This window comes from Eulemur rufifrons, chromosome 29, assembly GCF_041146395.1.
Source record: "Eulemur rufifrons isolate Redbay chromosome 29, OSU_ERuf_1, whole genome shotgun sequence".
NCBI lineage: Eukaryota > Metazoa > Chordata > Mammalia > Primates > Lemuridae > Eulemur > Eulemur rufifrons.
The window spans coordinates 30398212-30413277 of NC_091011.1; the positions used below are offsets into that span (position 1 = coordinate 30398212).

General features: G+C 46.6%; 1 protein-coding gene across 1 annotated transcript in view; it reads left to right on the plus strand.

Moving 5' to 3' along the window:
* The window catches only part of CDCA7L (cell division cycle associated 7 like), a 42328-nt gene extending 27818 nt beyond the window's left edge, over nucleotides 1-14510 (plus strand). Inside the window, exons 2-10 of the mRNA XM_069461639.1 lie at nucleotides 1168-1308; nucleotides 5461-5595; nucleotides 8387-8761; nucleotides 10378-10449; nucleotides 10563-10733; nucleotides 11472-11597; nucleotides 12552-12701; nucleotides 13789-13925; nucleotides 14480-14510. Of these exons, the coding sequence (XP_069317740.1) occupies nucleotides 1168-1308; nucleotides 5461-5595; nucleotides 8387-8761; nucleotides 10378-10449; nucleotides 10563-10733; nucleotides 11472-11597; nucleotides 12552-12701; nucleotides 13789-13925; nucleotides 14480-14510 (1338 nt within the window). The remainder of the gene's footprint in view (nucleotides 1-1167; nucleotides 1309-5460; nucleotides 5596-8386; nucleotides 8762-10377; nucleotides 10450-10562; nucleotides 10734-11471; nucleotides 11598-12551; nucleotides 12702-13788; nucleotides 13926-14479) is intronic.
* Nucleotides 14511-15066: the final 556 nt, after the last annotated feature.

Consider the following 15066-nt stretch of genomic DNA (forward strand, 5'->3'; position numbering starts at 1 on the left):
AAGAAAAACAAAACAGTGTCATGAAAAAACAAATACGGATGTGTGAACCTTCTTTCAGTAGATCCCCTTGTCCCAAGAAAGTTATAAAAGACATTTGGGGAGACAGTCGCAGATGTTAAAATACAGACTTACAGCAAAGGCTATTATTGAATAAATTATTTTAGGTATGATTATGGTTTTGAGGTTCTTAGTTTTGGTTCTATGATTTTGATGTCCTTATTCTTGGGAGATGGATGCTGAAACCTTTTAGGGTGAATTAATATGATGTCTGCAAATTACTTTAAATAATGTGTAGGTACGTATGGATTAGGTTGGCTCATGTTAAGTTGCTGTTTTCCTAGGTCAGAAACAGTCAGATATGAGCAAATGCTTTTGGTCAACTTAATATTTGTTGAAAGAGCGAGAGAAAGCAAATGTGACAAATAGTATTTCCAGGTGAAGAACCTATAGGTGTTTGTACTGTTTTTTCACCTTTCTGTGTTTTTGAACTTTTTAAAAACAAAGAGTTGGGAGAAAATAGTCAACATAGAAAAATGAACTCCCAGCAGATACTTACTTGTATTATAGATTAAGTGCGCTGACAACATTCCCCCTGAGATTAATTGCCCGCAATAGCGTTTAAATTCTCGTGGAATTCCACAATGACTTAAATTGATTTAGAGTATAGAAAAGAGGGAAAGCTACTTATTTCCTTGTATGAACTTTCCTATCTCTGAATCAGCTTATGACAGAACAGAAAAATAAAGAACTTATAGGTGGAAATTATTGAAGAAGAGCTTAATGATATTTTATGGAACCTTTTATTTTTTTACATGGATGACATTTAAAGATGAATTCACTGTAGGAGAAAAAAGATCACTGGTTTCTCAGTAACTGATGCCTGTATTCTTTTGGTTTTTTTTTTTGTTGTTGTTGTTGTTAAGAGATCAAGAATGTCTTCTCTGTAGGCATGGCCTTGACATTGTCTGTAAAACAGGGTGTATATCTGGAATTTTAAAAAGTTTTATCCCCCGCCAACTCACCTTTTTTTTTTGCCACGAAGTCTCAGGTCTTCTGGGCAACCATGGCAGATGGATGAAATTATGAGATTCCTACTCCCCTCTAGAAAATTTCCGTAAGTGATTACAACAGCGCCTGGTTTTATCCTTCTCTTTTGAATCCAAAAAGATCCCTAAAGAAGTGGCTGACATCTTTAACGCCCCCAGTGATGATGAAGAGTTCGTGGGTTTCCAAGATGATGTTCCCATGGAAACCCTCTCATCGGAGGAGAGCTGCGATAGTTTTGACTCGCTGGAGTCAGGGAAACAGGTACGGATGCTTCCTTTCAAGGCAGGTGTGTTCATCTGGAAGCCCGAATCTTGGTTTGGATGTTATTTTATTTGAACATGGTCTGAGATGGGTGATATCAGTTAATTGCTGAGAATTTTATTTTAGAAGCCTTATTGCCTTCATGTTTCAAAAAACTAGTGAGAGGAACCTAGTTTAGTTTTGCTCTTTTCATCTTTCCCATGTACAGTAAATTTTTTTTTTAAAATAAAAGGCACTCACATGAGCAAATCCTTTTTCTTTGCTCCCTTGGGGCTGTAACCTGTGGAGAGGTTGTGTTCAGAGTCCTCCCAGGGAGCCGGCAGGGCAGGGGGGGCCGGCCCTCTCCACGATGGCCCACCCTGAGGGCTGCAGCCAGGCTGGCGGATCGTGTGGTTCTGATGGGACAATTGCACTCTGTGGTCCTGCAGTGTGATTCCGTTGCCACCTTCCTCTTGGAATTGCTGGGGAGAGCATTAGTCTTGCTTTAATTACTTTGATCTCTAGCAAGCACGAGTTCCAGTTCTCTGAGAAGTAGATTCCTGGAGGTTTACATTGTGCCTTAGCGGTGGAATGGCCAGTGAAAACATCCAGCCTTCAGTGGCATTTTCTTCTGAGTTCATTGCGGTACCCTCAATTTCTCATTCTCCTTCCACCGTGGCCTCTCTTAAAAGGCTGTAAATTAAACCCACTCTGCCCCAACTGGGCAGGTACACGTAGGGAAGCAGTTAATTATATGTTAGAGAGCCCCTGCCTGATTACTTGGACCACCGTGGGTGCCCTGGGCCGGGCGGGAGCTGTGCTTTCTGAGGTGGCCGAAGGTCCCCTCGTCTCTGCCGTCCTCATCATTTGACATCTTCACAGCCACCTCCTTCCACTCCCTGGGCCTCTTCCTTTCTAGTACTCCTTCTGCTCTTTGTTGTTGTCTCTCTTTTTCCTGTCCCTAAATGTGGGTGCTCTTTAAGATTTTGTTTTCAGACCTTTTCACTCTAAGTGAGCTCGTCGTCAGTTGTTCTGCTCTGAGCTGCTCCGTGTCCTTTATGTGGAATATAGCTTCTCCTCCAGCCCCAGATGGCTGTACGACTGCCAGCGGGACTGGCCCTGGCTGGTGGAGGGAGTTCTGAAACGCCGTGGTTGCCTGTCTGGCTTCTCCCTTTCCCATCCTTATTACCATTTTCCTTGTTTTCGATGCTGCCCTCTCCTCTCCCATCTCCCTGACTCCCGTGCAGGAGTCGATGAAACCTCCGCTGTGTTCGTGTGCATCCTTCCCTTCCCTCCCCTCCAGTCCTCATAGCTGTCAGCCGAATGTTCACCCGTTCCTCCTAGGATCCACTGTAGGACTGAGCTCTGTCTTGGTGCCTCCCTTACTCAGAAATTGCCCCTGTCTCCATCTGAGCAGTCAGGCAGTGAGGGAGGGCGGGGCCCATCGGATCCACTCGGGGGCATTCTGAGCAGCGCAGGGCTGGTGTGAAGTGCCCAGCACAGAAGCCTGGAAGGCTCCGGCCTGGAGAAACACTGCAGCCGCTTTTGTCCTTCCTGGCCCCCAAGTTTGACCCCGGCACGCCTTAGATGGCCTGTGATAGTGTGCCAGCTGCTTTTCCCTCATCGTCCACTGCTCTGTCCTTCCGTGTGCTGGCCCATGCTGTTCTTCCTGCCTGGGTGTGCGCTCACTGGTTTTCTAGCCTCTACCCTGGTTCAGTTCTAGTTCTTCCTGTTTCTTCCATGAAGTCTTCCTGGGTTTCCTTTCCCCCTGTGCACCATCTTGCTTGTGTGTCCTTTATAACACTGACCCTGACCTTGGTTATTTGTGGATCTGTCTGGCTCCCCTCCTAGATTATAAATTCCTTGAAGGAGGGGACCTCATACTTGACTGTGCTTTCTAGCTTCCCTGGCTCTTTCTGCCCTTGTGTTTTGTCCTCTTTCCTCTTGTGTTAGCATCCGGCACCCCACCTGACTGCAGAATGAGCACCGGTGCGAGTCTGCTGGGTGCAGTGGGAATGGGGTGCTCGTCTGGCTGTCCGGTTCAGCAGGCCATTGCTTTCTGGGCTGTTTCTTCATGTCACGTGCGCTTCAAAAGAAAAAACTTAACCTCCTGTGTTAGCTCTTCTGGTCTGTTATTTGCTCATGGTCTTGATGGTGGCGGATACAGATGGTCCGTAGATGGTGACAGAGGCAGATGGTGACTGAGGCCCACACCATAGTGCCCAGTTGATTTTGAAGGATAGTGACCAGGTTCCAGAGCACAAAGAGCTGTGCGAGGGCTGTCACCAAGAGTGCAGTGGAGTTTTGCTCCATGTAGACCCACATGAAAAACAGTTTTTATACCCTTTGGAGTAGGGAAAATAAAAGCATCAGTCTCAGTTTAGGACTGTGGCTAGATTGTTTTTCTCCATCAGGACTGGTCACCAAAGATACTGATTTCTCCCAGGCTGCCCACTGTCCTGGGGGCCAGCACACAGGATAGGAAGAGCCAGAAGGATGGGAAGGTTGGAACTTACTGCTTCAAGGCTTGACCTGTTCTCTTTGGGCCTTAGGCAGGGGCTTTGGATAGTTGATGAACTTTACACACAGACCCCCATTGCCCTCAGACAGCCTGCAGGGCTGGCCCGGTGCTCTGTGATCCACATGCTTCCTGTACTGGGAGGCTGCAGGTGCGTGGGGATTCCTCAGCAGCAGCTGGGGACCATCCCTCCTTAATAATCACTCCCTGCTCCACTGAGTCCCCACCCTGACCCTGCACACGCACGATCCATTTTAAAACCAGCCAAGAGAAGCTGTGAGAACTTGCACACACAGTCTGTGTATGCGCCGTTCTCCCTTCAATACAATGTGAATCGCACTTTAAAGAAACTTTGTGTGTGTGTGTGTATTTTTTTTTTCAAGCAGCTGCACTACAGCTATCAACAAAGGAACAAAGTAATTTAGCTCTGAGCAAACTCACTCCAATTACCCATAATAATTCATAGGAGACATTTTTAAGCTCACAAAATGCTAGATGTAGGCATTTCTTTTTCTGTGCCCCTACAAGTTTTTCCACTCGTCTGTTATATCTATTTTTCTCCAGAGATATCTGAGCTTGAAGAAGTATATAATTAAAGGCAGGGGGGAGATAAAGATTCTCCAGGATGGTGTTAGGAGGGGTCACTGCTACATCGGGGTGGGAGGGAGACGGAAGGGAAACTGGGCAGACTCGAGCCCCGATGCAGCGTGGCGGGCTTGCCAGGGGGCTGCTCTTGTGGGTCTCCCTTTGGTCTGCAGTTCTTTCTTTCCTTCTCCCTTCTTCCAAGCATACTCTTAAGAGAGCTGGGTTTCCTTCTCGGCAGTATTTCAAAAGAGAGAAAATGTCACTATTGGAAAGTGTCTGTCTTTTTTGAGTTAGTCACGTCGCATCTTTCTGCTCACTTGCCACCCACCCATGGCTGCTCACCTCTCACCTCCCGGGGAAGAGGAATTCCTGGGGATGAGGAAGGGGTGAGCTTTCCATCAACGCCCCCCAGTGCGGCCCCCACAGTAACCGGGAATGGAGCAAGTCCAGGCCTTCGGCAGTGGCCGTGAGCCATGTGATGTCCCAAGCCCTGCCGTGCAGAGAAACTGGCTGTCTGTGGAAGGGAGGCAAGCTCACCCACTTGGAGGAGACTCGGGCTTGGATGGCTGTTAGGAAGGAAAGCCAGCGTGTGGGAGGGAGCCAGGTTTTCTCCTCATGTCTTTTTCCCCGTGTTTTGAGTTCTGTGTGAAAGCAGACGCTGCTGGTTGCCAGCTTTGGCAGGAGAAGCCGAGTTCCATGAGCACTTACCAGTCACGCCAGAAGCTGACTGAGACTACGCCCATTCTGATTTCTTGAAATTGTCTGCTTTGTAGGTCTAAATTTCCATAAGCCTTAGAAAATGTGTGTGTGTGTGTGTGTGTGTGTGTGTGTATTGTGGTAAAATATACATAACCTAGGATTTACCGTGTAATGATTTTTGAGTGTCCAGTTCAGTGGCCTCAAGCACGGTCACCTCCCTGTGCGGCCATCGCCACCATGCGTCTCCGGAAGGTTTCCGTCATCCCCGGCAGAAACCCTGGACCCACTCAGCCATTCCCCCGGGCCCCGCCCCCAGTAACCTCTGTGCTGCTTTCTGTCTCTGTGATATATGTGTGTTTTTAATTTAGCAGGATGTGCGTTTCCATTCTAAATACTTCACAGAAGAGCTACGAAGAATCTTTATAGAGGACACTGACTCAGAGACTGAAGAGTTTGAAGGGTTTACGCAGAGCGATCTGAACGTGAAGAGTAACCCGGAAGTGATGGTAATAATTACAGCAGGAAGGGATGTGGGTTGTAAGGATTTCAGTCCTGTTTCTGGGTTGTAGTTCTGCTTGCGAGAGGTCACTTGACAAAGGAAATGATTTTACTTTTTCGTGTATATTTCTCTTACAAGCCAGTTACCATAACCTAAAAAATTGCTACTCCGAGGCTAATCCCTGGGTCCTCTAGTCCGTTACTCTCTTAGAGAAAATCCAGTTGTCTTCCCCTCGTGCCTGGAGGTTTGGGGGATGTGTCTCAGGTGTCCTTTTCTGTCCTTATCAAAGGATTTATTCAGACTTTCTTGAACCTCTTGTATTTTTTCCATTTATCTTGGAGTAACAAGTTCCTAAAAATCCTTTCTTATTTGTGAAGTAATAGTGTTAGGTTTGAAGATTAATTTGGCAAAAATGTAGCTGTGGTATAAACCTGGAGTTTCCCTACGCCTACTGGATTTGGATGTTGTCATGCTGCTTAATGTTGAGGATGACCCAGGCCTGCTGGAACTCCTCGGGGAAATCTGCTCTTGGCACTTCACAATAAGAGACTTGTTGGTTGATGTCTTCCTTTTATTCTGTACATTTAGGCTAGTTTACTGTCCACGAGTGTTTGAATCTTAAAGTAACTTTAAGGCATGCATGGCCTTTGGATTTTTTAAGTGCAAAAATGTTTTCTGCTAACTGAAAAATAGCATGCATTTATCCAAAAAGTAAACACTCCCCTTCCTTCTTTGGTAGCAAGAAGAAAGCGAGAGGTTAGGCCTCTCTTCACAGTCAGATGCTCCTAAGGAACAACTCTTGGTACCGAGCCTGTGCAGAAGTACAAATAAGCTGTGACTACCAGGCTTGCTTTGTCCCTTACCTTTCCTAGGGGAGCTCTCAGGGCACAGAAGCCCTCGTGGTAGGCTGCCTTGTTGATGGTGGTTTTCCCCATGAATAGCAGCATAAAGCCATGCCGACCTGTAGGCCCAGGCTTGCCTTTGGCTTTCTTTGCAGAAACTGGGTGGCAGTTCATGGGTTCTGGCCAGCAGGTCCCCAGTTTCATGCCAGCAGGATACTAAGATCCTTCCAAACCCTAGTGGGTATCATCTCTTGGTGACTTATTTATCTTCTCTCCTTGAGCTGAATGATAGCTAGTTATTCAAAGAATTTGTGTTTCTTGTGAGAGAAACCTAATTACCCCAGAAGTCCTTCCTCCCCAGCCCCTTGGAGTCTGTGCACTTAGGGTATGAACTGTGGCATGTTATGTAGACTGTGCTGTAATGCACAGCTCAGTGCAGGTCCGCGTGCAAATTGTGTCTTAGGGTTCAGTGAGAAGACAAGCATTGTTGCTTCCCAGCTCAGCCTCCTGCCCGCTCCTGTGAGAACTGGCAAGACCATCTTTCCCGTTAGTGGGATGTTGCCCTAACCGTGGTTTCTAGGAGTCTGCTGGCCACATTCAGAACAGCCACAGCTAGGATGCTGACCTCGTGCTCTTTCCCTTAGATGTGATTCTGGACCGTTGTTTACAGTGTGCTCTTTCCTTACTTCAGTCCTTTGTCGTGAGCTGCTCACGACCTTGGTGGAGAGAGGCAGGGTGGGTGAGGAGTATGATGAATAAGTAGAGCAAATCTGAAGTACTTCCCTGACAGCGTCCTATAAGATTGGATTTCTTTGCAGCCTACCATTTTGAATTCTGAAGCTACTAATGTGGGAAGTCCAGGGTATATTTAAAAAAAAAAAAAAACCCAGATGAATCAGTACAGTATAGTCGTATTTCTCACTTGGCTTGGTGTGGATTGATACACCAGGGTTGGCAGTTACCTGCATTTTTTTCCTCCTCTGTCTTATTTCTAACTGGAGTCCAGCTAGAACTGTGGGGGGGTCACCAAGGAAGCAGAGTCATGGAACTGAGTCCTGGGTCCATCCTGCTGCCACTTGCTGTTCTCACAGTAGCCCCATTTTCAGAATTCACTGACAGCGGTTCCCAGACCAAGTTTTCTAGCTTGGGGTCAAGGAAGAGTGCTCTAAGGGGGCTCTCAGGGCACAAGAGAGATGTCCTTGATCTCGAATATTTAAACCTATCTCTCTGTACCATTGCTGAGAGTCCCATCACATCTGAGATGCCATGCCATTGTCACTGGGCGATGCCACCTGTTACTGCCTTCCATACTTACTGTGCGTTCTTACTGTGGTCTCACCTGAAAACATGGAATGCGGGTTTCTGGCGCTGACTGAACGGGTGCTCCGCAGCAACCTGCAGAGCTTTCTGGCTCAGTGTCACCCTGTGGCTCTGGAGGTTACAGCGAAAGGAGGGAGGTATCCCTTGACTGCGGGCCTAGTGACAGGTCATCTGTCTGCCCCTCGGTCACTTCACTGAGGTGCAGTCAGTTCTCCTGCCCCCTTTGGTGGGGAGTCCTGCTGTTTAGAGGAGACTAGTCAGTGTTTCTTCCCCTGACCACTCCACGTTTGTCTGACGGTGACTCTTGGGTCATGCATACTCTCTCTTTGTTCCTCTTCCTTGGCTTCCAGGTGGGCCCACTTGGTTGTTCCAACAGAGAGGAGCCCACTCTGTCAGTGTTGCTCACGGCCTGGTGCTCTGACTGGAGCGCAGTTCAGCAGTGGATGGCCAGCTCTTTGATTTTATCCGTCAGCCGACTTCTTGCACGTTTAACTAGAAAATTGAGAGGGAACTAATTGTAGGAAGGGGGAAGCTCTTTACTACTCCTGCTTTTCCTGATATTAGAATGGTTTTAAATGCATGCCTTTAGTGTAGGTCTGTTAGTGTTTCTTTTTTGTTTTGCTCTTATTTTGTTAGCTTGTAGAGTCAGATTTGAGTGACAACGGCCAGGCGTCTTTGGTGAGCGAGGAAGAGGAAGATGATGACGAAGAAAAGGCTACACCTAGAAGGAGGAGGTCTAGAAGAAGCAGTATTGGTCTTCGAGTAGCCTTTCAGTTCCCCACCAAGAAGTTGGCCAAAAAATCAGATAAAAACGGTTCTTCCGAGCAGTTGTTTTCTAGCTCACGCTTACAGAACGATAAAAACCCGATTCCTGGAAGAAAGAAAGGCTGTAGGCAGGGGATGGAAGAGGAAGATTCTACCTCTGATTCTGAGGACTCCAGGGATGAGAGCCAGGAGAGTTCGGATGCCCTGCTGAGAAGGACCATGAACATCAAGGAGAACAAGGCCATGGTAAGGCTTGTGTGGGGGCGCCCTGGGCGCGGGCACGGGGCTTGCTGAGGCCCCCAGAACACGCTGCTCCAACAGCTGCTGCTGCTGCTTTGGCTTCTCTCAGGAAAATGTACTCTGGGTGCTGTGTATCCTTTTTCTTTTCCAGAATCCAAAGCAGTTATTACATGATCAGCTCTGGTTTGGGAACAGAGAGAGACTCCCCGGGACCATTTTTAGCCCCCTACATGGTGCCATGAATAATGCTGCTTACTGTTTACCAAGTTAAGTTCTAAATCCATAGTGGTACTGGGGATGAGAGGGGCTGCACAGAGGGCCTGTTCCCAGCAGGGAAGAGCAAAGCGGAAGTAGCATGTTGCGGGGTCCACTGAGGAGTTGCAGTGTGCAGGGCAGGCAGGCGGCTTTCCACCCAGAAACCCCTCTCCCGCGGGGACCTGCCGTGGTTTGGAGACATCATCTGAAGGACTGGAAGAGGTCCAGGAACTAAAACGACCTCAGCGGTTTTAATTCAGTTTAAAATGTCTTCATTAGAACAATTAATGGAATAAGGTGAAACCTGTGTTATGTGTATTTGGTTTTTCTGTATGTGGTCAATAACTGTTAATCCGATCATTCTGGAGAATCATTGTTTGCCTCATATTTATTTATAGAGTTTTTTATAGTTCTACCACTCATATTGGCTTTTGGCATTTTTAATAATTTCCTTTTAAAAAAGCATAATGTAATGGTACTGTATATACAATCTTACACATCTAATAAGTTACTTAAAAAAATGGAAAGTCTACTTTTGGATGATTTTTATCTCAAGGCCCATTTTGCTTGGCAAAGGGAAATTTTCAGCACTGTATCCATTTGCATCTTTAAGAACTATGTTCTTCATGATTTTTTAGTGACACTCACCTAATTGTATAAATCTAAACTAAAAGGAATCCTAATCAAATTCTCTGATATTAATGTTAATGCCTATTGCTGGTGTTATTAGATGTTCATTTGGGACCTCATGCTCCAGGCCTTGATCATTCCAGGACTATGTTCATAGAGTCACGGTCCTTATATATAAGGAATAGGCATAGGCTGGGCGAGGTGGCTCACACCTGTAATCCTAGCACTCTGGGAGGCCGAGGAGGGCGGATTGTTTGAGCTCAGGAGTTCGAGACCACCCTGAGCAAGAGCGAGACCCCACCTCTACTAAAAATAAAAAGAAATTATATGGACAGTTAAAAATATATATTGAAAAATTAGCCAGGTATGGTGGCGCATGCCCGTAGTCCCAGCTACTCGGGAGGCTGAGGCAGTAGGATTGCTTGAGCCCAGGAGTTTGAGGTTGCCGTGAGCTAGGCTGACGCCACGGCACTCACTCTAGCCTGGGCAACAGAGTGAGACTCTGTCTCCAAAAAAAAAAAAAAAAAAAAAAAAAAGGAATAGGCGTAACGTTTATCCATATGAATGATGACATCAGCATCTTACCTCTGGAGATGAAAAGTATAAATGAGGGTTTCATAAACTGCTTCAGTTAGGTTTCTTATGGTAGCAAAATTGAAGACTTGTGGTAGGTGTCGGCTGACCTAGACCTGACAGCATTATTTATGTAAGATCCTTTCTTTTGTTCTGAACTTCAGCTCGCCCAGCTATTGGCGGAACTGAACTCGGTGCCAGATTTCTTCCCTGCACGAACCCCGGCCTCAACTTCTGTAAGTGGAACTCTTTATAATTCTTCATGCCAATACTGATACTGAGCAGCCAGTCACCAGATGGCTTTTATTCAAGCGCCCCCAGTTGCATATGTCTGTGCTCTTGGTTTCAGAAGAAGAAAACCGTGAGGCGGGCCTTCTCGGACGGACAGGTGACGCGGCGCGTGAACCCTACCCGGAGTGCGCGGCCTCCTGAGAAGTTTGCTCTGGAGAACTTCACTGTCTCAGCCGCCAAATTTGCAGAAGAGTTTTACAGCTTCAGAAGAAGGAAGACGATCAGTGGGGTATTTTCTGACTGATAAACGAATTATTCTTTGTCTGGGCCACTGGTCCTGAAGCAGGCATCACAGACGCCCCGGGGCCAGTGAAAAGGGCACAGGTTCTGACTCAGTAGGTCAGCAGCAGCTAAGAACTTGCATTTCTTCAAGTTCCTAGGTGACGCTGATGCTTCGGGGACCACACTTTGAGAAGAATCTCTGGTCTAAGCTGTAGGTCACAGAAACAGTCCTTTATTCGAGCTGAGCTGAGAAGCAGCTCATTCCTTAGCACCCCAGCTTGCTCTCTGGTGCAGGCAGTAAAGGCCTGTTAACAGCTGCTATCAGCTTCCTGGTGGTTTCGCATATGGGGAGGAATAGTGAGTCCTCCTTGCCTTTCTGTTTCAGGAATGGGGTGTTTCAGGTGCTTTCAGGCTGGAGGGAGAAACTTGGACCCTTCCCATCATGGGTTTGGCTGTTCAGTGTGGTTCACTTGGTTTACTTTCCTGTCCCTGTAGAGCTTAGATAATAAAGAACCGAGAAACCTGAGTTTCTCATTTGTTGTTGCATCACCTTGCCGAGAAAGAAGCTTGGCAGATGGCAGCAGCTCAGCAAATAACTAAATGAATGAACTGGTTCCAGGGAAATAGAAGAGAGGTGTGTGGTTAATGTTAAGGGTGCTAGATCTTTGAGAGTTTAGAGTTTTTATAATTTTTATTGTAACCGCTCAAAATCTCATTCCAGGTTCTGCTTTTGTTCGTTTTGCAGGGCAAAGGCCGGGAGTATAGACCACGTCACCGTATATCTTCGTTTCGGCCAGTGGAAGATATCACTGAAGAGGACTTAGAAAACGTTGCCATAACTGTTCGAGATAAAATCTATGATAAAGTGCTGGTAAAGTATATATTATGAATAATTGGCATGATTGTGATTCTTATTGGGAGTCTAAGGTGTTGGCATTTGAAATCCTATGTTGTTTTTAAGCTGTTATCAGGGCCTACAGTGCCACCTTCCCAAGGGCTCAGAGGCAGGCTCTGAATCGGAGGTCAAGGTCAGCTGTGACTGGGAAAGGGGAGGTAGTGCGGTGGTTCTCATTAGGAGAGAGGGCTCTCTTGGGGATGCACAGAATCTCGGGGAAGGCAGGAGCAAAGTTTAAAAAGGATTTTTATATATAATTGTTATATTTAAAATATTTATATAGTTCTATATTTTAAATATTGTAAAAGATAGTGTATTGGGATAGGGGGAGTAATATAACCATAGAAAATAAAGTTTGACAGAATATCTTTGGTTGGTAGGAAATGGGTTAAAATATCTTCCAAGTCGTGATTTAGAGGGAGGCTTTGTGGTGTTCTACATCATTTTTTGGGAATATGTAATGGGACGCTGCCTTAAGGTAGTATTAAAGTGTTTTTAATTAGGTTGCCAACGTTTTAAAACCAGATTTTACACTGCAGATATCCAGGTCTCCAGCACTAGGCTGGAGCTGAGTTGATGACACCCAAGGCTCGTTGCCACTTGGTCACCTGTCACCTTATGGAAGCTCTGCCACCCCTGCCTCAAGCTTTCTTCTGGTCTCTCTTCCTGATGGCCTGATTGTTTTGTTCCTCCTGGCTTCTCTGCTCAGCCTCATTTGGCCTGATATGCTTTTCTCTCCCCAGAACTGAAATGTACAGTCTTGAGGAAGATGGCATGGTTTGTACTAGGGAAACAGCCCTGCTAGACTCAAGGAGACGGGCAGCGAGCGCTTCTTTGTGCACCCAGTAACGTGCATGACGACATCTGGCCTCACAGGCATCACTGTGTAAATCCCTATGTTCACCTGCTCACCGCCTTCCTCCCCTCCAGGGTAACACGTGCCATCAGTGTCGGCAGAAGACCATCGACACCAAGACAGTGTGCCGGAACCAGAGCTGTGGCGGTGTGCGAGGACAGTTCTGTGGGCCCTGCCTGCGGAACCGCTACGGGGAGGATGTGAGATCGGCATTGCTGGACCCGGTAGGAACGGTGTTTGCATTGGTCATAAATCGTGTTGAAGGAAGCAAGCTCAACATGGGGCTCCCTGGGTCCCCGCTGGGACCAGCAGATGCAGAGCTCTGATTTCTGTAGAGCTCTCTCCACCTTCCCCTCCTTCTGCATCTTAAAACTCTGGTGGAAATGAAAAATAGAGTTTCCTTCTAGAAAGAGAGCAAGCCGACCAACAGATAGAATAGAAGAGTTTGTGTTGAATTTTGCCATGTCAGAGCAAAAGTTTGTTGCAGTTGTCTGTTTTTGCGCAAGTTAATCCTTCTGCCTTTCCTCCAGCAAAGTGATTTCCCTCCAGTTTTCTTGGGCAGGCCAGGGGCTGGGTAGATGGCAGCATAGAGTGCTCTCTGTGTGCCCAACTCTGTGCTAACTGGGTTTCATATCTGTTAACACATGTATTTTCAGTTATTTCAATTATTAATTTGTTCAACCTCATGAAGTAGATATATAGCTTCTCTCTGTAAAATGAGGTAATAGTATCATGGTCAGTAGGCATGACCTTGAGCCTGGGCCAGAGTGTGTCTCATTACCTACTTCATGGTGATCTCTCATGCAGCAGTCATGGGGAAAACATACTGTCCTCAACTGCCAGACGAGCATAAGCTGCTACTTAGGCTAAGTAATTTAACAATAAGTACACGTATCGGAAGGGTTGGAATTCATACCTTGATCTCTTGGAAACCCTGTGCTCCTAAAACCAGGGCTGACTTAATGGGCTTGTGACCTGCACAGTCACACGGCCCCACAACTTGGCTAAATGCTCTTGAAATTCTCCAATTTCTGAACAGGGAGCCTTGCTAATTAATTACACTGCTGGTCTTGTCTGAACCTAACATTTTTCAGTGTTTGTGGGTGATGTGGGGTGATCAGCCTTTCCGGGCCTTTCTGAAACGTGAGCAAGGAGGCGGTGCACTGGATCAGCCTTCCCGCCTTGTGACACAGACTGAGAGACACCGTGTGATTAAAGGTTGGAGGAGAGGCCAGGCTGAGCCTGGCTGGATCAGAATCCCAGGTCTTGTCAGAGGATAATGGGGGAAATTTCTGCTGTCTTCTCTCTCAGGGTTGGGTGTGTCCTCCCTGCCGTGGGATCTGCAACTGCAGTTACTGTCGGAAGCGTGATGGCCGCTGTGCCACAGGAATCCTCATTCATCTGGCCAAGTTTTACGGTTATGACAACGTTAAGGAATATCTGGAGAGGTGAGTCTCTAGCAGCGTAAGAATTGGAGGTTGTAATCCCCAGGTCCAGTGTGGGAGACCCTCTAGGCAGGGAGTTGCTACCTCAATTCATGCCTGACTTATATGAACCACTCCCAGTGCCATCCATTCTGTGCCTGTTGCATTAGAAAAATATTTTCCCTCGTGATGTGCAACAGAAGTGGACGGTGTAGACAAGGCAGGCTGAGGGAGAATCCCACAGACCATGAAGAGCAGGAGGCAGCATAACCCCTGGGAGTAGAGAGGGGAGGTCAGGTGTTGTTCACCTAGGACGAGGGGACGGACTTGGGGATTACGAGTTTAATTTACATAGCAGACTCTGAGTCGTGGTTTTGGAGCGTGGGAGTGAGGCAAGTCACACTTGGGGCATACTGTGCTGCAGGTGGACTACTGTTGAAGCAGCAGGAGTCAGGATTTTGAGTGTCAGGAGACCTGGGTTCTGGCTCTGTACTCTTGGAGGGTGTTGAACCTTCCTAGCTAGAATGCTGCTTTTGCATTTGTTTTAACTGCTTATCAGAAACTTCTTTTTTTCTCAGCTTACAGAAGCAGCTGGTAGAAGATAAGTAAGAGAAAGAAGACCCAGCCAACTCGCCTTAGAGACCTCCAGCGAGACATGTGTACCATTTGTGCCTAAGATTTTTACAGTTGTGTTTTTACACAGAAATTCTTTGTAGAGTTTACTATGTTTATATGCCTAAAAAGATTTCTCAGGAAGACAGCAAAGCAGAGGAGTCCTGAATTATTAGAAGTGTCTGCCAATGATTAAAAAGCACAATTTAAATGGGGTGGAGTTAAAGTTCAATGTATAAGCAGCTCTTGCCCTTGACCTTGTTTAATTACCCATGTTGCCTTGCTCTTTCACTTTCCAAACAGTAACTCTAGGCCAAGTGTTTACAGGGGTGTAGACCCTCTAGTTTGCCTTCTCATGAGTGATGATATAGTCTAACCCACGTAGTTTATAACCTACTCAGAGTCAGCGGAAATTTATATTGAAGAATGATCCCCTAAATTACAAAGTGCAATTAACCTGAGAACGTGAGAGTACTAGAGTTTTATTTATATTAAAACTTGACTGAACAAAAAGCGGACTGTCAAGTTCCAGACACTGGAGGGCCCGGTGCAC